At 42.3% G+C, this 27,109-nt stretch overlaps 1 protein-coding gene across 6 annotated transcripts in view; it reads right to left on the bottom strand.

The window, feature by feature from the left end:
* Positions 1–27,109, bottom strand: part of COL22A1 (collagen type XXII alpha 1 chain) — a 223,280-nt gene that overhangs the window by 96,505 nt on the left and 99,666 nt on the right. For 5 of the 6 annotated variants that reach the window (XM_062626970.1, XM_062626972.1, XM_062626969.1 and 2 more), the window contains 5 exons: positions 26,771–26,806; positions 8,970–9,023; positions 8,398–8,451; positions 6,956–7,009; positions 2,057–2,110 (listed from right to left, as the gene is read on the bottom strand). In XM_062626970.1, coding sequence (XP_062482954.1) covers positions 2,057–2,110; positions 6,956–7,009; positions 8,398–8,451; positions 8,970–9,023; positions 26,771–26,806 — 252 coding nt within the window. The remainder of the gene's footprint in view (positions 1–2,056; positions 2,111–6,955; positions 7,010–8,397; positions 8,452–8,969; positions 9,024–26,770; positions 26,807–27,109) is intronic. The other variant, XM_062626975.1, reaches the window with a different exon arrangement.

The following is a 27,109-nucleotide window of genomic DNA, read 5'->3' as shown; positions in this document are numbered from 1 at the left end:
ATTCTGATTGTAATAATACATTTGTATTTAATCTTACATTTATTTTATGCTATAGAAGAGGTTTATCTCCAAGGTAATGAGAGCCACATGTCTAGGTTTATTTGCCCCCTAGGATGATTTACATAAATAAAACATTCAGCTCTCAGGCCATGGTTGTCTGTGAGCAAACTTTGTACAGCCCTGTCCATCTCTAACACCCCAAACTGAGCCTGCAGTTTCCCACACTGCAAAGAAATTACCCCACCATTTCCTAAGAGTAAAAGGGAGGAGGTTGAAAAATATGAATCCTTTAATACATTAATAACTATGGGGCCCGTGTGTAGACAGAGTAGATGATGATTGTCTTGTTCCTTGCCAGCAGCTCAAGCCAAATGTCAGTCGTATGGTAGAAATGAATAGGACCCTTAAGTAATGGTGTACCACATGCATGCTTTGCTTCTCACACAAACAGGTGACCCAAGGAGCAGGAAGGAAATGTTACCATAACTCTGTCTATGTATCTCATTAATACTGAAAGAGACCTATTGCATTGGCAGATAATGCCACCCCCATATTCATTTCAGCATGTTCAAACCTAATACAAATTCAGCCTTAGACCATACAGGGAAACAGCATGCAAAAAGACATGGGAAAATACAAAAGGGCTCAAGCTCTTTTAAATACATTTGACTCCTTTGTAATGAATTGTAAAGCAAGCCGTTGGCTGGTACAGTGCATGAGCCCATCTGGTATGCCACTACAGGCACTGATGTGTATCACAGAATAGTCTGGGTTGTAAGGGACTTTTACAGGTCATCTACTCCAATCCCCTGCATTAAGCAGGGAGATCTTCAACTAGATCAGGTTGTTTCAAGCTCTGTTCAACTTGGCCTATGAACGCTGCCAGGGATGAAGCTTCTGCCACCTCTCTGGGCAACCTGTTCCAGTATTTCGCCACCATCATAGTGAAGAATTTATCCTTAGTATCTAATCTAAAATCTACCCTCTGTCAGTTTAAAGCCATTATCCCTTGTCCTGTCAACACATGCCCTTGTAAAAGGTTATTTTCTAGCGTTCTTGTAGTCCCTTCAGGCGCTGGGAGCTGCTCTAAGGTCTCCCCTTAAGGAGCCTTCTCTTTCTCAGGCTGAACCAGCCCAGCTCAATCAGCCTGGCTCCAGAGCAGAGCTGCTCCAGCCCTCTCAGCATCTGTGTGGCCTCCTCCAGACCTGCTTTAACAGGCCCGTATCCTTCATATGTTGTTGCCCCAGAGCTGGATCAGGACTGAAGGTGGTGGTCTCACAAGAGTGCCGTAAAGGGACAAGATCCCCTCCCTCGATCTGCTGCTCACACTGCTGGGATACAGTCCGGAATGGTTGGTTTCTGGGCTGCAGGTGCACACTGACAGATCATGTTGAGCTTCTCATCAACCAACACCCCCAAGTCCTTCTCCTCATGGCTGCTCTCAATCTCTGCGTCCTCCAGCCCATATACATACCTTGGGTTGCCCTGACCCAGTCAGGTCCTTAAATCTCAGAAAATGCAATCAGCCTCTACAGCACCACCTTAAAGGCTGCCTCCATAATTGCCAAGGTGAGACCACAACACAGAGATGTTAACTTGATAGAACTTGATTTATTTTGGTCTTGCTGACTGTTCATTTGAGGCAGGTTTGTCTCTGAGCCTAAAGGCTATTCCCTGTCAGTTTTGAAATATGATTGGAAGCTTGCTGAGAGATAGGGTTTGGGATTTTTTTTAGCATTTTGATGACGTTTTCAAGCAGCATATAAATGGTGCATCAACACAGTGGAAGCATCACAAAACCACTGGCTGTTATCTCAGTAATCAAATCATTTCTACTGACATCTCTCTGCTGTCTACAGGTCTGTTATTTAAAAAAAAAAGAATCAGGAGAAAATGAAGACAATAAAATGTCTCTATTGGACATAGTACAGGTAAGTGGTCAGACATCAATTGTATTGTTTAATAATACTAAAGAAAAACACAGCTGGAAAGAACACACTGAAAAAGAAGAGAAAGTCTGCAGAGCATTAAAAACAGACCAGAAGCCATGACTTACCGGTGCACCCACATAGCCTTTAATTCCTGGAGGACCCTGCTTTCCCTCGGATCCCTGGCAAGGAATTGAGATACAGTAAAACACCAGAAACTGTTTCACATAAAAATAAAACCAGTTATTCAGAAATGGAAGTTGCATTTCTGGGCTCACAAGGGGCTGTTGAGGATTCTCCATTGTCTCAGCACCAACACAGAGAGCAGGGTCTGACTTTCCAGCTACTTACCCAAAGTGATACTCCAATGTCATCTTCTGTCCCCAGTGCTCAGACATTAGCAAGTTTTATCCTTCTGCAAAAGGCAAACTTCCCCATGCAAGCTCCTCTACAGGTAATTTCAAAGGCTTTGGCCATGTCAGTCATTGCCTGTCCATTGCATGTGGGGTGATTGAGCTCTATTTTGGCTCATGAACACTGATGTTGGAACAAAGTACAGGCACGCGTTGCAGCAAACACTGCAGCAAAGGCCATATCCAAGCATAAATGAATCACAGACTTCAAAATATTGTTTATTTTGAAGAATAAATGAAAAGAAAGAGATCTGAACTATGTTCTCTGATGTTTATTTTCAGAATAAGTGGGAGAAATGAAAGAGGATCAGGTACATTTCAGTAGCGCTTCAGCTGGCTGCACACTGACTTTCCCTGGAGAGATGGAGAAAGCTCTCATTGTGTGCTTTTATGTGTCTTACAGTGCCTGAAAATGGTCTGGATCCTCAGCTGAGCAGGCTCAGCCTTCAAAACCATCCTATAGAGATCAACTGGACCTGACAGAACAGAGTTTGCCAGCAAGAACAGGTTTGGCATCACCTATCACCTGTATGACTGATTCTTTTCTTACTTATTTCACTTCCCTTCTCACCCGGTTAACTTCTGTACTGGGTGTTTGTAGGGGATAAAGCTTCAAAACAGATCAAGACTTTATTTTTAAATCACTTCTGCGTTTCATATTAATAGATCTATTCTTCTTAAAAAAAAAAAAAGACAAAAAAGCAGACAAAAAAACCCAAACAACCTACAATCAAACAAAAAGAACCCCCAAGATATGTTTGCAATGAATTATTAGCAGAACTGAGGCTTTTTTTCCTAAAGCAAGTGCCCAGGACACTGGTCACGTCACATCCCTGTTTACACTCACCTTAGCCCAAATGATAATCTCATTTGGAGCAGTAGTTAAGAACAGACATTGGCTGGTCTGTGCTTGGCAAGTGTTCCACCACTGTTTTAAGGAATACATTGCCCATTGCCAAAACAGTCCCCCTCCCTTGGCCAGGAAGGACTTGACTTGTTAAAGCAGATGAACCTGCCCCCTGAAGCCTGTGAGTTCATCAGCTCAGCTGTGAAGTGGCTGAACCTTTGTTAAGCAAACCACATGGTAAACTTAGTGTTTAAGGGGGATTCACAATCCACAAACCAGTTAACAAGAGCTGGGTTTAAGCACAGGCAAAACGGTTCTGGGGATCTTTACAACATCAGGCACCTGAGCACCTGCAAGGTCAGGAAGTGGTGGAAGACCTCTAACGGCAACAGGCATGCTCTCCCTTTAGCCCGCAGAAAAATACTGTTATCAAAGAAGGTAAAACCTGTAAAGAAATAAAGGCCTTCTTCAAGCTGTCCAAATCATCAAAATCCAACTCAGTACCATTACATAAATCATGGCTATAACACTCAGCAAAAGTTACAGAGAAACTGGGTTTGTCTGGATGAGAGGACTTGCTGATCCCACTCAAGGCCTTTGCTGAGATCATGTCTGGTAAACCAGAGAAGTGCGAGATACTCAACAGCTGAAGCAAACAAGAAGGGTATTTGTCAAAATGAAACTCTTACCTAATACTTCAGAATTCAAAGCCTTGATGCTTTTCCCCCTCTTTCTCTGTTTTTGCTATCAAGTGCAGATAACTGCCAGTTCAGATGGGGATGTTACAGCTCTGTCCGTGCCACAGCATTGGCAGCCACAGAAAATCTCATTAACTGTTTACTAAAAATATGGGGGGGGAGGGGGGAAGAAGGGAAAAACTAAATATTTGCTGTAGGATTTCACAGGCTAAAAGGCTTGGTCTCAAAAATCCAAGCTTTGTTTCACTACTGTAATATGATGAGGGACCTGAGCTATGGCCTTTTAAATCTGGATCCACTTACTCCAATTAAATTAACTTGCCAGGTCCTGCATATTTATGTGGGAGCATTCTTCACTGACCAGTGGATATTTCTTTCTATCTCAGTCCACAGTGTAATCTTCTATAACCAGAAACTCCCACACTAACTAGCACAAGGCTATTGGGAGCTCTTTACTTCCACCTTTGTAGCCAGCAAGATCATACATTCTTCTTGGTAAGCAATGAAGTTTACCCACCAAATGGAAAAGAAAATAAAACAACAAACACACAAAACAACCCCAAAAACCAGTATTTTTTATGATGAAACACTGAACTAGGAACAATCTCCCCTGGAGACTTCACTCAGCAGCAAAAGCGGTAGAACCAGAGATGACATACCAAGGCCATTTCACTCCTGTAACCCACACATAGAATCACAGCACCAACTAGGTTGGAAGAGACCTTAAGATCATCAAGTCCAACCATTACCACCACTAAACCATGTCACTGAGGGCCTCAACATGTACCCTAATGGGCTTATCATCCATTAGGGTACCCCTGTGGATTGAAGTCCTATTACCAGAAGCCTGCTCTACCCTTACCTGTCCTACTGGAAGCTTCACACAATCAATGAGATCTGTACAAGCTGTAAGGCACCTCCTTAAAAGAAAGTGCTGCAATTCCTATTTAGGAAAAGACTGGAATTCCCTGAGTCAAGCAGATGAGCAGGGGGCTGAGTTTTATGGGGCGCACACACAAATACTGAATGTGTACTGTGCTTGCCTGGCTCAATGCACATAAAGATGTGCATTCTCCAACCAGAGAAACTGCAAGGTAGTGCTGCATGGAGCCTGGGGTACAGTCCAGAGACATTGTATTGACGTTGATTATAAAAAAGTCATCTGGCAAAAAAACCCCAATCATTACAACAATAATTGGAGAGGTAACCTCTGACTGCCCATCTCCACACCTCATTCCACACCCCAAGGTATTTGAGGTTTACACTGAAGAGTAAAGGTGTCTGGATTCATATTTTATATTTTAAAGCCCCATCAACAAAGTCAGGATGGCTTCTTAAAATAGCTCAGGCCAGAATCCAGCTCAAGGACACTGCATATAAGTAGTGCACCCATTGAGGGAAATAAAAGTCACTGTGAAAGCACAAAATCATTTTGTAGTTGAGAGGCTGGGGTTGACCAAGCTCATTTCCTCACTGGGAGCACTCGGTACTGTATAGTCAGATGTCTACAGGTCCAGCCATGCCAGCACCTATCCTGCCCAACCCATAGTGCTGATCTATTCAGTATCACCTCACTACTTGTCTGGACTGTATGCGCCTGATGATCCTATCGGAAAATATAGAGCATTGTGCAGGATCAAGCCCTTCTGGAGGTAGATATAGATGTCTCAGTTCAGCCTGGCTTGTGAAAGTTCTGCAAAACAAGGGTGAGGAACTTCATACCTCAAGGAGCATCTTATAGCTTACAGGTTTGTAATTCCACTACAGAAAACATGCAGGAAAGAGAGAAAATATGTACTTATTTACATGACAGGAGAGATGCAGGTGACAGGCACTTGTGGGTGATGAATTCCATTCATTTCATCCACTCCCAAATCCCACTGATGGGCAAAACGGTATCCACAGTGTCTCCACTCAGCTCAGCTCATCCCTGCTTCACAGCTCTCATTTATCTGCTGCTGAACATGCTGCCATGCAGCTTCCACAACCAACCCCTTCATGTTGATGAAGGCAGTATGGGTCTCGCAGAGAGCTGTGGGATGGCTACCAAGTATTGTCACTAATCCACAGGCACACAGTTCTGATACACGCAAAAGCCTCTCCACAGCTGAGGAACCTAGAAGGACCTGTATAAATGAACTTCTTCATTGAGTACTCTCAAACAGAGGAAATTGACTATCAGGAATGTATCTGGAAAGGTGTTCAGGTACTTAATTCCTATGTAAGGACAAAGGCAATCTCAGTGAAAGGTTTGAATGACCAGATATGGCTCCTCCAGAAAGAAGCGTTTCTTAAAGGTCAGCATTTGTACAGCAGAAAAATGGGCGAAATAAACTTGGGCAATCAATCTGTTGTCAGACTGAGTCATAGGCTGACCTGACCTTGCCGTGAAAACACTTGTTAATGTAGTGCACCATCTTCTTTTTATGCTGTAACAAGACTGAAACTAAATGAGGGGTAGTTACCCCTCAGTAACCAAGGAACAAGGAAAGGAGAGCTAAGGCTTTGAAAGGAGATTAAAGAATTAATCATGAGAAGGGCTTCAAATTTAGGCACATTTCTGGCACCCATTGAAGTCTCACCAGATCTCCATTCAGAAGCACCTTATTTGAAGCAAACCTGGTGATCTTGAGCATTGACACAAGTCCTACTATCTACTGGTGCAGAAGTGAAGCCCCCAAAATAGGCACAAACATCCAGACTAGGATCTCACTGTGATAATTTGTTTTCCCCCAGTCATAGAGTAGGGATAATTCTCACCTGCATCTTTGTGAGAGCTGGGAGTGCTTACTTGAGACATGAAGCAAGGCTCACGTGCCCCAAAACACATTCTCTTTACCTTCTCCAGTTGGGCTGTTGATTGAACAAAAGGTATTTCTTCTTTTTATATACCTTGCCTAATTGCTCATACCTTAGCAGACCCCTGAAGAAGCTGAGCAGTTTGACTTTTGATATTCACACTAGTGAATGGAGAAACTCATTAACAAAAAGCAATCCACACATATAAAAAGTCAGTGAAAAAAAAACAAAACAATGCCTGCCCATATCAAGAAGAAATGGAAAGCTTACTTTTGGACCTGCTGGCCCTGGCAGTCCAAATGCTCCTGGTTGTCCTGGTTCACCCTGCAAATAACAAACAGCAATACTTGTGGTAAATGCTAACCTTTTATACATAAAAGCTAGGATGCCTCAAAATAATCATTACATCCAGCCTCAGAAATGAAAGCTTTATCTAATAACTACAGTCCTGAGCATCATTATCCAGAGATCTGAAAGTCTGCAGTGCGCTTTCTTCACACATATCAAAGCAGAAAGAGTCAAACTGCAAACTGAATGAGCTATTCATCCGCTCTTCAAACACAATCACCTAAGTAGCAAGAAATTAGTTCCCTAAGCTGTGAACAGCTTGTACCAAATACAGTCTACAAACATAGATTCCTTGGAGATAACATCATTGATTTGGTTTGGAATGGTGACTTTACAGTGTAAAAAATGCATCCTATGAGAAAATCTACAAGTCCAGGAATGCTATTGTCCAAGCCCACACCATGCCACATGTGATGTGGTGAAGTTGTGTAGGTTCTGAAACCTATAATGGAAAACAACCACACTTTATCAACAAGTGTGGCAAAAAAGCAGTAGCAGGATGCAGACAACAAAAAAAAGAGCTTTTCTGCTGTGTATCACTGTTTTAGTGTGTGCCTGCCCTTCCAAAGGGTCAATTCCTCAAGTTCCTCCAGTTACCACCAAATGATTGCCACAAATGGACAGTGAATGAAATGATAAAAGTCCACCACTGGGATGAAGAGAATTCAAAGGGATGGTGATCAAGCAGGAAAAAGAGGGAAAGCTCTGAAGTACACTTGTATCTGCTTGACATACTTGAATATGTGATTTAGATGCTGGAATATGATATTTAAATACTGGAAAATGTGTTTGTGTTTTTACATTTCATCTGTAGTTCTCTTAAAGGCAGTATTTGGTACATTACCTCCTTCTTTAAGCTAACACTGCACCTCTTCCTTTGCTATTAGCTTTTAGCAGTGCACATGAGGAGTTCGGGTGCTTGCTTCTGTGACCAAGACACCTATTTTTCTTACCCCTGTCCACTGTGGAAGTACAAGATGGTCCCCTGCAGCCCTGCCATCTCCACCAGCCAATGACTCTTTGCCAGACTTAAAACAAATGGCCATGCTCTGGAGTTGGAGCTATTAACTAGCACGGCAGCAGCAGTGAGCCCCAAGCCACAGGCTGCCAAGACTGCCCCCTTTTCCATTTTAATGAATGGTAACAGAGCTGCTCTGGGAGCAAATCAGGATGGCTAATCCATAAGACTCCTGCAAACGTGTGAGGGAGAGTGCTGGGGCTATTAACCTCCTGCCATTTGTTTCTGCTGCTCCTAAAATGACCATACAAATCCCCAAGACATGTTTCACTCAATACAGATTGATTTCCACTCCTGCCTCGCACTGAAAGGCAGGGATTACATGGGGAGGAACAAAAAGGCTTACAGCTTCTCCTTTTGCTCCATCCTTCCCAGGGAGGCCAGGTGGGCCCAGGAACCCCTGTAATAACAACAGAATCACCATCAGCACAATATTAACACCCATTACAAGTGCAAGGACATGAGTAACACATCAACACATGAATAAGGAATGAGGAAAATCATTTCAATGCAAACATTTATTTATAGTCTCTGTAGGGGCTGTTGCTGACCTTACACACTATTTGACAGAGCAAGCTCAGTGCAGGAAAACTTGTTTTTCCTCCTCCCCCACCCCAAATAAGATGATGACACAGTATCTGCTAAGGCTATCTCAATCCAAAAGTTATTTATTTCACTGAAGAAACATTGATGTTTCTGTATGTGGAGGCATTAGCACTGAGCTTCTGTTCTGTTCCACTCTTCTCTTTTAGAATTTTACAAGGTTTAGACAAAGTTCCTGACCTTGTTAACACAAAACAAGAAAACACAGAGGTAAAACAAAAGACTTAGAAAAGGGCCCATTTCCATAAGCCTTTCACAGTAGCTTTATAAACTCAAGCTTTTCATGGTATAATGAGAATAAAGAGTTGGACTTACTTTTTCTCCTTTATCCCCTTTCAGTCCAGGAAAGCCAGGGGACCCTTCTTCACCCTACACCACCAATGGAAATAATCTCATATGAAATGCCACACCATTCTCTGGTATGTTTGTGTATTTTGGATAGCACAGTTATAGGATAGCTCTGTTGAGAGTTGAGGCCAACTTCTCCTCCTTGCTGTAACAACGCTGCTCTCGATCACCTGTAACTTGCTCATACTCAAACAGCTTCACTTTCAATTCTCAGCTCCAGTGTCTTCCTCTGGCTCATCCCTCCTCCCCACCTTTTTGTAAACATCATCCAGAACCAGTCTTTTACCAAAAGCAGGATTTGAGACCTATCCTTGTTAAATCATTTGAAGCATAGAAACTTTTCACTGAGAAACTCTCTTGCTGCGTCATTACAAAGAATGAGGACTCGAAATTTGGCACAGCCAACATACTGACACAGCAAATGTCCAATGGCATGGGAATTTCCTGAAAAACCCAAATGTGGGAATTCTTTCCCCTTTACCTGCTGAAATGACACCAAAATATAACCTTCGAATCCACTCAACCCAGACCTTATCAATAGGGCTGTATTTTACATGAGATGTTGCCATGAGTCCTGTAAAGGACTGTTACCAGTCAGTGCCTCTTCTACCTGAAAGAGCAGAAATCCATTTGTGGGATTCAAAGCCACTAGCACTGCTGGCAAATGGCATGCCACAAAGCAGACTGAAGTGGCTGAGAGGTGTTTCCCCATCTACTTTTGTAAAAACTCAGTAACATAGAAGAAACCTTTTGAAAGAGCATTACAGTTGATGCATACCTGTATTTACTTATGCAGGTTAATTATAGTTGTCTGTATATACTTATGGATGACTACCTACATACTACAGTCTACCTCATGTAACGTGAGCTGATAAATTCAGGCCAAATTCTGCCACATTCAGTCTTATTTGTGACATATTTTTCCCACATAAGTAGTCCAGCAGATTTTGATGGATGGATTCCTAGGGCAAGGTTCCAATGTCAGAGTGAAAAAAAATCTGGCCTTATTTATTTACAGGTATATTTGGTATATTTATATTTTAATAAAAGATACAAGTATCTGTGCTGTATACGCAAATTAAAGTCACTGGATACTTTTACAACTAAGTTTCTTGCTAACTACACCTTCATGAAGGTCAGATCTGCTGCATTTGAATGGCTTCTTAGTGGGGTAGAAAGCCCATCAAAAAGCAAATGCCAGTTTTAAGGAAATCATTTGCTCTAAGAAGCTGATACATCTTGAAGGAAGTGCTGTTCCATGGCAAAGTGGGCAGCATAGGTAGAACTAAAAATTGTGTCTTTTCCATGCAAAGTAAAGGAATTTGGTTAACTTTTTCCTTTTATTCTCCATGAAGTGCCAACTCCTTGGCACAGCTGCACAAATTAAACATAGCAGTCAGTAAGTTTGATGCACAGTGTTCATAGGACCTCATATTGTTTCTAGTCCAACCTCCCTCTCAAAACTCCATCAACACTGAAGTCAGTCCAAGTTGTGCAGGGTTTATCCAATTTGGAGTAGAAAATCTCTCAAAATAAGGTTACTCTTCTTCCCAGATGTTACTTACCTCCTAAGGCAATAGCACTCCAGGAAGAGAAAAATGTTTTTCTGTTGTATTCATTATTTATTGACTAAAGCAGTGCAATTTTGTCCTTTTGACTTTTAACAGATCTCAAGCAGCTACTTACAAAGATGGGGAGCCCAGAGCAGATCTGTTGGCCCTCGCAACCAAGAGGCTACCTGGGTATTTGAAGGAAGGCACTTTGACTCTCCCTTTTGGCGACCATACATGCCACAGACAGCTAGTCAGTCTTAACTGCCACACTTGGAACAGGATCACCAAGCATGGAAGAAAAGCTTCAGGGATTCACCATGCTCAGGGAATATATGATCCAGTGAGCACTCCAAAGAGCTCAATAAAGGCTTTTTCTTTACTTGTATCTATTGCCACTTCTCTCTTGTTGCATAAACTGAAGCATCACTTGCCACACATCAGCCTGCAAGGCACGGAGCTGACCCTTTACTGGAAATGAAGCTAGAGAGTTTTGCCAGCTTGCAGGGGAAATCTTTGAGTATACATCAGCTTTACCTGTTCCTCCCCAAGGAGAAAACTGCACAGAAGCAACCTAGACCATAGAGACAGGATTAATGTCCTATGGGGAAACACCATTGAACTCCATCAGGCTACAGAGTGGAAAGGGCTGCTACTTCTGTCCCTTCTGCTGAATCCCCATTATACCCAGACAGCTGTTTTCTATCCCTCACTAAGCAGATAAGACCTGTCAGGCTAAGGATTGGTTCAGCAGATGTTTGAAACTTAATAAATGCATGAAAAGAGATTGTGTTGCCTATGTTAGAACACACAAAGTAAACTGAGTAACCTACAGGAGCGAGCAGTGGAAGAGAGCAGGAAGCAGAAAAGCACCAGTGCTTCTGTGCTTGCAGAGCGCCAAAGTATCTGTGACAGGCAGGGATGGGAAAGCAACCAAGAGCTTGCACCCTTAATTCACAGGCAGCTGCCACAGCCCCACTGACAATGCAGCTAACTGAAATGGAGTCATGCTGGCAGAGCAATCCACATTACTAAACAAATATCTTCTTCTTTTTCACTAACCAACTTCATGAACTGCATTTGCAGAAAAATCACATTTTCTTTTCACTTGTCCACCAGATATTTTAATCAGGTAAAATCCCAAGCTTTGTACTCAGTGTGTTGCTAAGGCCTAGGGAAGTGCTGGCATAGCCAAAAGGTACCTGTTCCCTTCCCATAGCCCTGCCAGTTAGGTCACTTGGGTTAGCAGAAGAGCTTGCCTCTCTTCTTCCAACACTTGTGGATCGAGGGGTCTGCTGGTGCATATATCCGGGAAACAGTTGCAAGCAAAAGCTGCAGTTAGAAAATGACAAAAGTGGCTGAAGAATAAATCACTGGGGCCTGAAATAACATTGTTCAAGAGGAGTTACCAAAGAATCATGAACGGTTTTGGTTGGAACGGACCTTAAAGCTCATCCAGTTCCAGCCCCCTGACATGGGCAGGGACACCTTCCACTACAGCAGCTTGCTCCAAGTGCTGTCCAGCCTGGCCTTGAACAGTGCCAGCAATGGGGCAGCCACAGCTTCTTTGGGCAACCTGTGCCAGCGCCTCAGCACCCTCACAGTAAAGAATTTCTTCCTTATATCTAATCTAAACCTACCTTTTTTCAGTTAAAGCCGTTACCCCTTGTCTTGTCACTACTTGCTCTTATAAAAAGTTCTTGTTGGGAAGATTACAGCTTCAGCAATCGGGCTCAAAAGGCAGGCAACAGATTTTCCCAAGTGCTTTTCCTTTGCAGGCTCATGAGCAGCTTGTCTTTTCCTTATCCACTGGAAAGCCAGCCACTTATGTTTAGTTTCATCCTCTGTGCTGCACAACCAGCTGCCTTTAATCAAACATTTTTACCAAAGTTAGCTGGAGATTAATTCACCATTGCCAAAATACCTGTCAAACTGCCATCTGGTCTAAAGCAACCAACAATCTTGCAATATAGCTGTGGAGTGTAGTCATATGGAAGCAGATGCTCCTGAGCAAGAGAGGGCAGGGAGGTATTGCAAGCAAAAAAGCCATATACTGACACAGACTGTTGGCATACAGAGGTCATATAGTGCACAGGTAACTATATATTTCTACAAATGCCACTTTTCACTTTTCAGTAGTTATTCTACCATTATTCACTCGAATTACACCAATGTCCCATTTGTTCCCTGATTGGGTCACTCTGCTGGACATTGCATGAATAAATATTAAGTGAGAGTCACTATGTTCCAAAGCTCAGTGTATAATTGCAAGCAATGTGTAAATATAATAAAGCAATAGCAGAAAGCCCAGGCCAATGAAATAGCTGCCAAGAAGACACAGTGTGAAAATGTTCTGCGCTGGACGATCCAGGCACCATGCTAGGAAAGCAGGTAGGCTTTGGCAGCCATGGGGAAAGATAAACCCATCACATTCCTTGCATCAAGGCCAAACCTGGTTGTGCTACTGAGAGGGATAAAAATAATCTGATATCCCACCAGGCTGGCTGCACTCCCAGCTTCAACCCTATGGGAATCTGGTGCTGACAGGTAAACCTACCTGTTTATGCCATGCATTTCTACTGCCACTTGTCTACTTTATGGATGTCTGAACTTCAAAAGTTGTCCATTTCTGGAGAAACACCTAGACCAGAACAGGAAGATGAGAAGGACCAGGGAAATGGGAAGAAGCAGCAAAACCAGAAGAGACTACTGGTAAGGAACGGAAAAGAGTATAGCTTCCAAGGCAGCATACCTTGGAGTTAGCTCACATTTTCTGGAGTAGTTTTGCATTTTAGATGGGTGACCTACTGATTCCTTGGTCAATGGTTTTGTGGAGAAAAACTCACATGTGTAGGTAGCAGTATCTGTGAGAAAGTGCACTAACAAATATGGCGGCTTGGCTTAGGAAGATGCCAAAAAACTGAATACTGAGAATGTAGCACCAGACAAATCACTCTGAAAACTCCCTCTTTCACTCCTCAAAGAGTTGATATAAATTCTGCAAGCAAAAGGCTTTCTGAGCCATATGAAAACAAAAAAAAACTTAAAGAAGAATTCAGTAAAAATGATAGAGTTTTGAATTAGCTTTCTAAAGGAAGCATTCAGAGCCACACAACAGATACAAAGCAAGGCCCAAGCACTTCTTCCTTGGGGGTCTTAAAGCAGGGTTTACATAGGTACATGGTTTGTCCAGACCCAATGGACAAAAGGAAACGCCACATTATGAGAAAATTCAGAGCACAGGCAGCTCAGTTGCTGCAGACAGGATTCTGGGGTGACAAAGAATGAAGATACTCCCCTTGGTTTCAAGTATATCACCTATTAAAAACGGAGAGATGAGATGGGGAAGTATGGAAACACCCACATAGGTTCCTTTATTGGTTTGCATTGGCAGAGTTATCCATTCCTACATTTGAACAGGGATGTCTTCCTCGTATACCAGCAACACATGAATTTTACCACATCATACCTGCTCTAGGTTAGTGATCCCTCCGTGGCCATAAAGGTTGGCTTGTTTTTAAACACACCTTCATTTACATGCTCACCATATGCACATATAGCTTAATTTGTTGCATACAATCCAACAATTCACCTTGCTTGGGTACAGTGTTCTGCTAGATGGTGTGCTTCCTCAGAGTGGGAGCAACTAATACAGGGATTTAGCCATATCCAGCCTCATAGATGAATTTCTCTGAGAAGAAAGAGACGTAAAATAGAGAAGGAATGGATAGGCAGGTATGCAAAAAGATAGAGATAGAAGATGTCAGTGTGACCTGATCCTAGAGAGAAGCGCACAAAGGAATAATCCCTCACTGATGTTTAAACAATCCACTGAAGTTTAAGTGCTTTTCTCTCCTCCACTTGCAGCTCCTCAAGTAGCTGCCAAGTTTACAAATGTTTCTTCCAACTAGAGAACAGCTGTGGCCTATAATCAGATATTTCATTTCAAACTATGGGTTGTGGCCCACGTTAATGGAAATGAGAGCAAACTAAACAAGCAAATAATGGGGGAAAATCAGTCCAAAACACATGGTTAAATTCCCATTAGTCTGTCAAATTCAAGTAAATCACTGGACTTTTCCTTCGGCATATGCAGCAGACAGAAGATAGATCATTCTAAGCTCAATTTTATACATTTATTTTGTCTTCCAAACTGGTCTACATCTATCACAAAAGTACCACTTTTTCTAATTCTAAAATTAAATACAATACTTTTAACCCTGACACAAAATATCAATAAAGGAGTCTTTGGGAGACCTTCAGAAACCTGCCAAGCAGAACACCATGAATCACTCAGCATATTGACAACTGTGTAAACTGGGGGATCTATACCAATGGTAGGAGACAAAACAGAAAGAGATGAAGAGAAACAGAATGAAATGGGTAAGATGAAATGGAAACAGAGCAAAATGGAACCATGCAGTGTTACCCCTTCATCATTAACACACCCCTCTGTCCTTTGTTAATTAACATCACAGCATCCCTGTGAAAGAAGAAGGAAGTTATAGCAACTGTAATATTGCTTTCATCTCATGAGGTTGGTGAGTCAGAGGTGTAACTGAGCAGAAGACATATGGAAGGTCACAGGGTCTAGGACAAAGACAGATAGAAACTAACTCCAGATTGCTTCTGTCCTACGTCACTGTTTAAGCAGTTTATTCATTTCTGCTCCTGGCTCTTTGGCCTGCTTTTAACTTGGAAACCTGACATTCACAAAGAATGAACCAGAAGACCACGAGTAAGTGACCTACTGCTGATTCATGGTTACACACTAAACTGTTTGCAGTTTGACGAGAAAAAGAGAGGAGGACAAAAGAGATGTCTCCACTTGAATGTGATCTTCAGGCTCAAGTGTCTGAGAACACTTCCAAGGGACTGCATTGTCTGGAAGGATGCAATATCTTCCTTTTCTAGGTTTTTCTATTCAGGAGCTTAAAGAGGCAGAAATGAAAGATTGCACAACTTTGTCTCCAGCAGCCATGAAAAATAAACATTTATTTGACAAATATTATAAGTTTGGGGTTTGTCTTATTTTTCAGAATGGCAAAGACAAAGGCTTCATTAAAAGGCAGAGAGGATCTGTAAATTAACTGCGAGGCAGAGCTGCAGTGGATATAAGTCACCCAGCTCTATCTTCAAAAGCTGCTGACCAGACAGGCAGCACAAATGACTGCCATTCTCAAAGATACAGGGTTCTATTAGCTTAATGATGCTAAAACCCTATTAATATCCTGGCAAATTTCACACCAAACTGGCATTATCTTCTGCTTCCACAAGAAATGAGACATTCATCTCATCTTGGAGTTCATTTTAGTTTATTCTAAGAAATGAAGAAAATCTTCTCTGCTTGGTATCTGTATCATATTCTGATGTAATAAACAAAAAGTTCAGTGCAAATGATACAGAGGAGTCGGCAGAAGTCAGAAGTTTGGCTCATCTATCAAGGAAACCCAGCTGCTTAAATGAAAATTACCACCTTTTTTGTATTGCAAACATATCAAAGATTTTATTCAATTCATTGTATAGATTTCAAATGCTCTCAAAAGGCACTTCCCCATGAGAAATTCAAGAGAGTTCACTTTGTCTTTAAGGGGTGTCTCTGAACCATTAAACGTTATCATGAACATCATGGACAATACCATGAGACCGAAGGGTCCTTCTGACCTTTCATCATATGATCCTAGTTATTGCTCTTCTGGTGAGAGCACGTGCATCATTTTTCATGGATACCAACAGAGATCTTTGTATGAAGAACCTTTGCACTAAAATATGTGGAATTACAGCTATGTAGCAGATAATCTGACACATGGTCATCCATAAGCTTGGCACTGCAGGAAAGAAGATGAATCAGAGTTTACTGATTTGGTACACAGGTATACCCTGATCGAAATCACTGTAGAGTTCAAACAACCTGGAAACATCATTAAGACTTCAAAATTGTCATTAGCATCCCAAATCCCGTTCATCAGTGTCATATTAGCTGCATCCCTGCTGCAACACTCCGCTTACTACATAAGGAATTGCTGAAAGACTGGGGTGGCCAGACACTTTTGACAACTATTTAACTGCTGGTTCATCTATAATCAAGCCTGCCTCAAGTGGAGGACTTACTTGAAGAAAACATCTACCTCTGCAACAGGGAGAGCACAGAAGAGTACAAGAGGGAGCTTAGAATTTGTTCAACAGCTAGAAGAGCTCAATCAGTTTCTGAAATGTTCAAATTAAGAAACAGCAAATGGTTTGAAGACCTAATTATGATTGAACATAATCAACAAGAGGTAAAAGATAACTGGAATCAGTTGGTACCATAATCCCACCACTACACAGAGGAATAACCTGAGAAATAAACTGCACTACAGCAGGCTGTATTCTCAGAAGCAGGACCAGTAATTACTGGAATTCCAATTTTTCTTGTTTGTGTGGTTGAGGCAAGAGGTTTCTCAATTAAAGATGCATTTGTCAGACACTTTGAAATGCAAAAAACATAATAGCTTTGCTCCAAAAATTTCCTTGTGTCAAAATACAAGCTGATGCTTCCTGCTCATCTGCCACTGCTCAGGACCAGACAAACAGCTTTCTAAGTGCTACAGGAGAAGCATTCATTGAAGTAGAAAAATAACTCAGTCATGTATCATGACACTGATTAATTTATGACTTTACATCTATAAATAACACATAAAATTGTTTTGTTGCTGTGGATGATTTGTCACGTACTGGTTGATATTTTGCCTTGCAAGAAAAACCTATTAATTCCTTTTGCTTTGCTCTGAGAAGTTCCTGATGCAGTCTCCACACATCCCTCAATTTCAGTAGTTCCAAGAAAAGCACACGATGGCAGAGGAGTTCTGTGTCAGAGCACTCCAAACTCCAGTATCAATCTGCTCTTAAACATCTGCTGCTGCTGATATTCTACATTCTCCCCTTAGCTGCCTCCTTCTGATGCCTCATGGATGTAGAAAGCTTTTCCTCAAGATTAACCACATCATCCAGTCCATGATTTCTGCCCTCCTTGCAGAGCTCATTTCTTTCAATCTTCCCTGCTGGTTAAATCTGCAAAATCGCTGATCATTCTTCTCACTGCTCTCTGCATTGAGCAACATCTCTCCACATCACTCTCTGAACATCATGCCCGAACTGGAGACAGCATCTTGCCTTAAGTCTTATCGTCACCTGCTTATAACCTGCAGTGATACATCTCTGTTGACTGCCAAACATACTTGATACTGCTCAGTCAAATCTTTCCTAAAATTATAACTTATTTTGGTCCAATGACACACAGTAATTTATAACATGATGCTGCTCCCCAGGTCTTTTTCATCTCAGAGTGCATTACAGAGGTCATGCACATTTACTTGAGGTAAAGGGAAGGGGAAAAGCTAAGGCCAAGATCCCTTGTGGAGTGAATGATATAGAGCTCAAAAGACAAAGCAAGTCTCCAGAGCCCCAAACACATTCGCACCACCAAATGTATTAGATTTTCTTGAAATAACAACCACTAACGGTCCATGCACCGTTTCACCAGGAAAACAAACATTTACCATGAAAAATACCCCACATTTTTCTCATCTGGCACTTGCTACTATGTGCATGTTCATTAGCCGGCAGGGTCTGAGACATAAATCATTAGCTTTCTGTCAGGGCCAGAGAAAACAGGACTTGAGAGACATAAAATCTCTAGGTAGTCCTTAAGAAAAGGGATGAGACCCCCTAAAGGGGAAACTAAAGATGTCCAGGGTTGTACTTGGGCTAGAAAAGAACATTGTGGAACATGGTGCTGCCATGGGCTCACCTGCACCTTCAGAGAACCCCTGGACAAGGAACCTGCACTTTCTCAGCCTGGCAACAACTTTGAACAGTGAAAAGGGGAAAATCTGGCTACTTAACTAGATATAGATGTGAAAACATGTACCAGGAAGAGAAGCAGGGAACACTTCAGATGCCTTTGACAGACCGGTGATAGCAACTTGCTTAGTGTAATGCTTCAACTCTCTGTGACTCTTTAGGCTATGAGATCCACTTCCAGACTATTAGGAAAGCTTTTCCATTTTCTACCTAACAGGCAGCTAATCCATACGTATCCACTGCAATATTGCTCTCAGGAGCATCCCGTATCCAAACAACAGTTATCAATGACAGAATCAAGGCAATCTATTTTGCCACCCCAAAGCTCTATCAGAAGCAGCATGAAGTTGACAATATTTTCTCTCGTGCTTCCTTTCCACACTGCCAGTGGATCTTGGCAGAGAACTTGTCTAAAGAAACAAGTGCTGGACACTTTGCGAACTTGTGGTTGCCAGTAGATGTCATTATATACCAGCAAAGCACCTGCCAGCCAGGGACCAATGCTGAGAAGAGTAATGTTTTCTGAGTTTATATATGGAAAAAAACCCAAGTTGCTAGTATTCTTGCACTGCTGAGAATTGAGCTGTCACGATGCCCAATTAGTATGCGATCTGGTTTCGAGCTGTTTATTACAATCTGCAGCTGTTATTCTGGGTCACAGAAAACTACCAAATTTATCTAAAAACCTTTATTATTGTTAAGAAAAAAATAACTCCTTCAAACCAAGGTTATTTAACTGTGCAGAATGTACTTTAACTACAGTTAGGAGGACTCAAAAACACTCAGCACACAGACCAAAATTGCTTGCATACATAAGAAGATTCAGAACATACTCTGAGTAGTAAAGCAGATACTAATACTACTGCACTTCACCTTTTAATCAGAAGATTCATTAAAGATACCACAGATACAAATGACTCCAGTGAGCTTCATGACAGCTTTATAAAGCAGATGAGGTGTTATTATACAGATGTTTAAGTGCTGGACTGAGAGGTTAATTGCTGAGTGGCCTTAACCAGCTAAAGTCAGTAGATAAGAATTGTTCCTGAGAGAGATGATTCCCAGCACAATCAGAATTAAAAACCCATAGATATTGCACTTCCACTTTTCATTGCCTGGTGAGTTTGGGCTGTGTTCACACTGTTCTTATATTCAGCAATGAAGTAAGAAGATCTGAGTGCTAAGGAGGCAATGTTTTCATAGCCAATGTCTAGAAGGAACACAAATTTGTGGGCAGTTGGGGTTTTGTTTTGTTTTCAGATGTAAAACTCAATAGTATCCCAGTAGTATCTCTAAGCTTGGAGTTGTTTCCCCATCTTTGTACTATCAGTGTATGCTCACTGAATGAGCACTGCCTGATATCCTGGATGGTGATGCTCAGTCTCCTGCTGTCTGCCCCTTCCTTAGGCTCTCAGAGACACCCTTCAGCTCACTGGACTGGGTGGCATCTAAGAGTTTTGGGACTTAAGTGACATTGTCTGAGTAGCCCAAACAAGGCCTATAACCTCACTGGAGCACCTTCCTGGCACCAGGTTTAAAGCTTCAGCAGTGAAAAGGCCACACACATCATCTTTTGGAGCCAGTATCAGTTTGATTTGGAACTTGCAGGAATAAGGATGAATTCGTGGTTCATGCAAGCACAGGCTCCACATTGTTTAAGGACTAAGAGATCACATCCTGCTTCTAGAAGTTCAGATGATTGTTCCCCTCCTTTGTATTGAAGCTGTTTTCAAGCTCTCACCTTGAGCTTGAAGCTTGGCAATATACCCTGCTAATCCTGACTCAGAGTCACTTTTCTGGCTTCGAGTTAAACTTTCACCAACAGACATGTCTGGTGCTCTGGGCTCTCAGCTGAACCTGGCTACCACCACTGACCCATCCTGCTCCCTTGCTGGTTTGATATGGGATAAGCCCTGGCTTGTGAGGTCCCTGCGCTGTCAATCACAGTATTGCTCACAGCTCTATCTCCCTTAGGGCACACACTGACACTCAGGGACCTCACTCTCAGATATTATTACAGCTCCATGTGTCTGAAATACCAGTTCCAGGCTGAGCCTCACCTGCGACCAAGTCCCAAGATCCATCACTTCAAAACACCCAAGCAAAAGCTTTCATTTGCTATCAATCCAGCACAGAGCAGACAACTCCAGCTCTGCCTGCAGCACCTTCTGCAGGCAGAATTGCATTCATTTCTTGTGACCCAGGTTACTGGATGCTCACCAGCCCTGACTCAGAGGCACTGCACTCCTGCTAATTTGGAAAGCCCTGCTGACAGCACAGCACTGGTGTAAAGAAGTTGCCTGGATTTCAGGTCAGACCTTTCTTATATTCAGCTCAGGGCAAAGACAGGGAGCACAGGGCTCTGTGTAGACAGACTGTGTCTAAAGGGATAGATTTCCACAGCTTTTCCAGAAGTCCTAAAAATTGCAATAACTCCATTAGGAAGACAAGTGAGAGAAGGGGAAGCAAAGCCTTTGTTTGAAGGATCTAGCAGGCAAGGTACACAAAGTCTGAAGGGAAAGAGGTTCTCCAGCTCCATTTTACAGGAACAGACTGGCTGCTTTGCCCAAAGTCAGAAAATCTGTTAGAGACAAGTTTTAATCCTGGTCTCCTGCAGCCTTAACTACCTGCCTGCTTTTCTTTTCTATGCTTGGTCTTGCAGTCCCCACATCTCTAATAAACAAAGCCACATCTGAGGCTTTATCCTCATTAGAAATCCTATGATAAACCTTCTGCATTTTTATCAGAGCAAGTCATTAGCAAGGAAAAAAGAAAAACAACAAAACATTGTTAGGAGAATATAGACTTAATCAACTAAAGTTGGTTTTGTGATTATTAGCATGAAGGGAAGCAGATAAAGCACAAAGGGAAAGCTCGGATACTCTTGGAAACACATTAGTCTGGGAGGTCTCAATGTAAACCATAATGAAACCTTCATTCACCATCTCTGCTGAAGGTGGGTGCTCCTGGTCAGAGTTTTGTCCTCTGACAGATTTGGTTGCTGTGGAAAATTACAGTAATGATCACTTCACCCAGTGTTTCATGACACTTTTCTTGTGTTTTCTACTCTTCTACAGCTGCAGACAGTGTTGGCCCAACCTGAGTGGACTATGGAAACTTCTGTCCCCTTCCAGGCAATGAGCGTGTTAGGAACCTAAGAATCCTAGAATCAGCTAGGCTGGAAAAGACCTCTAAGATCATCAAGTCCAAATATCTACCAGCTGTCAGGACAAAAGTCCAAAGGTCCAGCTGCTTCTTATCCCATCTGCAGCAGTGGCCTTAAGAGAAGCTTCTCTAGCCTACCGTCCCACTATCATCAATCACAGTTTGCAGAGACTCACATCCCGAAGCATAGTTAATGTCTTTGTACTAGATGTTTACAGATGTCTCTCTTTAATTAACTTATATGCACTTTTGTAAGCACTTTTTGTAACCTCCAGAGCTGACTGCAATGAAGAGCTTGAATATCAACTGTATGAAAAGCAACTTCATTTTGTTCATTTTAAACTTGCCAGCAGCTAGTTTGATTTGCTTCCCCTTAGCTTTTACAATAGAATGAACAATGAGAAATATTTTCCTACTGATATCTCCATACCTCTCAAAGTTTAACAGATTTTCATCATACCCCCTCCAAAGTCATCGCTTTTCCAAGCACTTTCCATCTGCAGAGACTTCTCCCTACCATTGACCTTTAGGATGCCTCACCACCAGTGCCTAATACTTTGTACTTTGCAAGACATGGGTGTCAGTTTTAGAAAGCCTCTAAGTTAAACTTTGCACAGAGGCATTAGAAGGGTAGGCTGGCTCGTGATGTGGATGGCTGTGCCCCAGGAATGCAGACCTCATGCTCTACTGAACCTTCCTTGTCATACATGGTTTCCCTGACTTCGGACAAGTCACTGAAACCCCATCTTGCTTGAATCACATCCAAAAACACTCTACAGGTGTTTCTTCTGCCCTCACTCCTCTCGTGCTCCTCTTGGATCAACAGAGGTTTGAAGATTTGAGTTATAACCCTTGCAGGACAAGGCCATCTGATATCTGTTTGAATAACCTACAGAATAAAGCCAAAACATTGCCCTTCATAGTGATCATATTATAGAATTGGATATTTGCCTATGTATAATAATCAATTTATTAACATATGGGTGTGTAAAACAAGTGAATGACCACACAGTAAAGGAATACAGATTTGTGAGCAGAAATATGACAGACTACATCTAATGCCACAGGGATTAAACACTATGTCATGGTTTAACCCCAGCCAGCAAGTACATACCATGCAGTCACACACTGCTGCCCCCCACCATGGTGGGATGGGGAGAAGAACTGGAAAAAAAGGAAAACCTACAGATTGAGATAAGAACAGTTTAATACTTAAAGTAATGGTGGTGTTCAAGGCCAGGCTGGACAGAACCTTGGGTGGCATGGTTTAGTGGGAGATGTTCCTGCCCATGGCAGGGGGTTGGAACTGGATGATCTTCAGGTCCTTTCCAACCCTAACTATTCTATGATTCTATAATAGCAATGAAAAGGCTGGGAGGGTGTAAACCCCAAGGAAAATAGACAAGAAACCCCCAAGTGATGCACAATACAATTGCTTCCCACCCACTGACCAACACCTAGCCTGACCCGAGCAGGGATCCATCCCTTCTGGGTGACTCCCCCCAATTTCTATACTGGGCATGATGTGCTGTGGTATGGAATACCCCTATGGCTGGTTTGGGTCAGGTGTCCTGTTTCTGCTTCCTCCTGGTTTCCCGTGCCCCTCCTCACTGTCAGAGCATGAGACTGAAAAGTCCTTGATCAGGGTAAACATTACTTAGCAACAACTGAAACATCGATGTATTATCAGCATTGTTCTCATGATAAAGCCAAAATGCAGCACTGCACCAGCTACTAGGAATAAAATTAACTCTATCCCAGCTGAAACGAGGACACACTACCAGGGCTGAAAGATGCTAGTCAACAGTGGAAAGTTAAGAATCAGAACAGAGCACTGTCAGCTGAATCACACCTACCCAGGAAACCCACTTGAGAGCAGTTCACAAGAGCACCTGAAGATGCATTATTTTATTGTTGTGTTTTTGTATCTAAGCACAATTACTTGGTATGTGCATACACGTTTCTGTATGTGAAAAGCATTGTCTACCAGGCTGAGATACTTAAGTCTGAACAGAACATCCTCAGCTGCTGCTTGAACCATGACACAGTGAATTTCTTGGCTTTCAAAGTCACACAAGACCTCACATCAACATGAATTACGTTTTTAGCCACAGCTGCTGTTATTTTTTGGTTTACCATTAAAGATGTGCTTGGCATGGCATGTATGTTAATACAAACATTTTGGCTTTAACTTAGTGATGTAACTGAGGTAATGGCCTGGAGAAGCAAGGCCAGTGTCTGCTGTCCTCCTGGAAAAGCGCAGGGTTTGCCCTCTAACAAATGCCTCAGACCTGACATTACTGCCCTACACACAACTTGGCAACAGCATGATCCTGCAGGTGTTAGGCACTAGTATAGCTGGAAAGCAGTGATATAATAAGGGGATGATTTTAATCTTGTCATCTCAGTCATTTCAAAGGTGAGGTAACTTCATTCTATCAACACTTCGGATGTGAGCCTTAGGATAGAGAGCAGTCCACAGCACATGCACAGCAACAATTGCACAGGCTGCAGTTGTTTGACATCCACTGTCTCTGATCCAGTTGCCTAGCACTGGCCCATACGCATAAAAATGAAGGAGACATAAAACTGTGACACTTAGAGTGGAAAATAAGAATTTATGCTCATGCAGCCACTGTAGCACAGCAGGCAAACAAACAGGGGCCATGTGAATCCTTTCTTTCAGGTGTTCTCCTGTCTAGGAAGGGTTTCATTCCACAGTCTTTCCTCTCTTTTTCAGGAGTATAGATGGCAACTAGCATTACAAGCACTTGCATCCTCATGGCTCTGGCTACTTCCTCCTCACAGGCACTTCTGATGCCAAGACATCAACATGGAATTCTGCCCCTATATGCAATAGTGATCCATCATATGCATACCACCTCCATGGCTGATCTCCCCTGGTTACAGTCCTACCCCTTTCTGCTGCTGAAGGCTCACCTTTGCACTTGAAGGCTGACCCTGAAGATGATCATTTGTGTTTGGGGAAAAATTAGACACACAGGCACGTCACCAAGGAGAGCAGTTTTGGGCACCTCAGTATAAGGACACCTAACTAATAGACTGTGTCCAGAGGAGGGTGACCAAAATGGTGAAAGCCCTTAAGGACAAGACTTAGGAGGATCAGCTGAGGTCACTTGTTTGTTCAGCTTGCAGACGAGAAGGCTGAGGAGTGACCCCATCACAGTCTACATCTTCTTCAAGAGAGGCAGTGGAGAGAGGTGATGATCTCCTCCCTCTGGGGACCAGTGACAGGACATGAGGAAGTGGAATGAAGCTTCTGAATGAAGTCCAGATTAGATGTTAGGAAAAGGTTCTCCCCTGAGAGGGTGGTCAGGCACTGGAACAGGCTCTCCAGGAAAGTGGTCATGCACGAAGCCTGTCAGAGTTCAAGGAGCATCTGGACAATGCTCTTAGTCGTATGGTTTAGTTTTAGGCCGTCCTGCAAGAAGCAGGGAGTGGGACTCAATGATCCTTATGGATCCCTTCCAACTTGAGACATTCTATGATTCTATATCTCCAGGGAACCTTTTTAACCAAGCCAGCAAAGTACACCTGATATATCCTTTCTCTTTAGCAGCCACTCAGCCACTGGGCATAGTGTACCACAGGGCACAAACACACTGGGTTTCAAATACACAGATGTTGCCTTGGCTGGCAGAAGTACCAAATAAACTACACAAGCTGGCCATAAACTCAAGGATCTCCATGCCTACACATTCATTTGGGGCAGTACATGTTGTTTGGCTATCTCAGTCAAAGAAGTTCTACACATACTGTGGGGTCCTTTTATATTTCCCCCTCCAGTCAAGACTTGCAAATGTATTTTTCTAGGCATGACAAAAATACAGATGATGTTTTCCAACACTTTTCTGCAGAAATCAAAACATAAGAAAACAAGAACTTGCTTCAACTGCAGCACAACTCATACTGTAAACACTGTGCTTTCCATCAGACTGACTCTCACCACCTGCTAAACACGAGCTGGTTTCCAAAGGCTGAATCCTGAGTCTCGAAGGCTAAAGAGTGGCTGTCAGCAAGAGGTCTGCAGGAAGATGGATGCAGAAGTGTGCACTTTATAGCCCCCATGTCTCTAGTCTGGCTCAATAATAGTTCCTGCCATGAGCAACCCTCATTTAGGTTGTAATTTCACATACATTATCACTATGTACAATCAATATATATCATAGAAAGAACAAATGAGAAGATGCAATGGCGATAAGTGCCATATTCTCGCTAGCGCAGCACTCTTCCTACCAGACCACAATCCAATATAATTTTAAATTCCCTGAGCAAATGGGTAGCCACAGACCCTGGAAAACAGCTCTACAGATGCTGAATCCCATTTTCAGCATGAACCATGACTTCCTCCTCAATACATCCATCTATCTCCCAGACCTTCATGTCAATCTTTATCCATCATTTCCCACAAATTGAAAATTCATTTTGATAAGGAAAACATCCACAACCAGGTGTGATACAGAGCTACAGAGAAGAAGAGCTCCTTCTCCTCTGCATTCTAGGTCTTCAGCCTCATTTTATTGTGGGGAATGGGAAGTTTGCAGCCAGAATTGCCTGGAAACCAATCTTTTTTAATGCAAATTAATCTACTTATGGTACTTGTTTTACATTATTGACAAACATCATTGAAAAGGTTTTCCAAGACAGATAATCTAGCAATTTTCAATGGTTAGTCTGTATCCTCAGTTTTAACCTCCAAGTCTTGTTACTTCCTGCCTAGTGTTTGCAGTAAAATATTCTGGCATTTGTCCTTCAGGTCACTAATGAAAATATCCAATCAAAAGAAACAGTGTGACAGTCTCCTCATGACCCAGATTTAATCCTGTTGAAAATTCAATAAACTCAACATTATACTTTCCCTTTGTTTTCCATCCTTCTAGCCAGCTGCTTTACTGCATTATCTTCCACAAACTCGCTGCTGCTTACACAAAGCAACGATTATGATTTCCACTTGATAGCATTTTAAATAGCCAATGCACAAAGGAAACTCAAAGAACACAAAGGGGACAAGCAATGGACACTCAGAATCTTATCTGCAGGAGGAACATAACACAATCAAAAAGTTCCCCACAGAGATCCAACTGTATCACTTCGCTTGCATCCTGTGCACTCCAAAAGCAACCTGTGAGCTATGGAAACCAACAGCAAGCAACTCTAATTTAATTAGTCCAATGAAGGATTAGATCTTACCTTTTCTCCTTTTTCTCCTCTGCCATAGATTCTACCCTAGAAATGAAAGAAGGAAAAAGGCATATCAAAGGACATTGTAAATATGTATTTCACCTTTTCCTTGTTATATATCTGAAATACATCTATCTCTCCATATATATCACATCTTTCTCTATATCTATCTATCTGTACATACATGCAAGTCACAGGACAGCTGCTGCAGGGAAAGCAATTTTATTTGGGCATAATTCCTTAGTAATAATTCAGTGACAAATTAAAATAGTAAACCTATCCCCACTTCTCCTGCTGCAGTCAGAAACACATTTTTTATTCAGGGCAGAGTCTGACATTACAGTTCCA

This window comes from Pezoporus occidentalis, unplaced genomic scaffold (assembly GCF_034315485.1).
Source record: "Pezoporus occidentalis ecotype Australia unplaced genomic scaffold, CSIRO_AGI_Poc_V1 ctg3, whole genome shotgun sequence".
Taxonomy (NCBI): Eukaryota; Metazoa; Chordata; class Aves; order Psittaciformes; family Psittacidae; genus Pezoporus; species Pezoporus occidentalis.
Note: the sequence above shows the minus strand (reverse complement) of the source record. Positions and strands in the feature narration are given on the sequence as shown.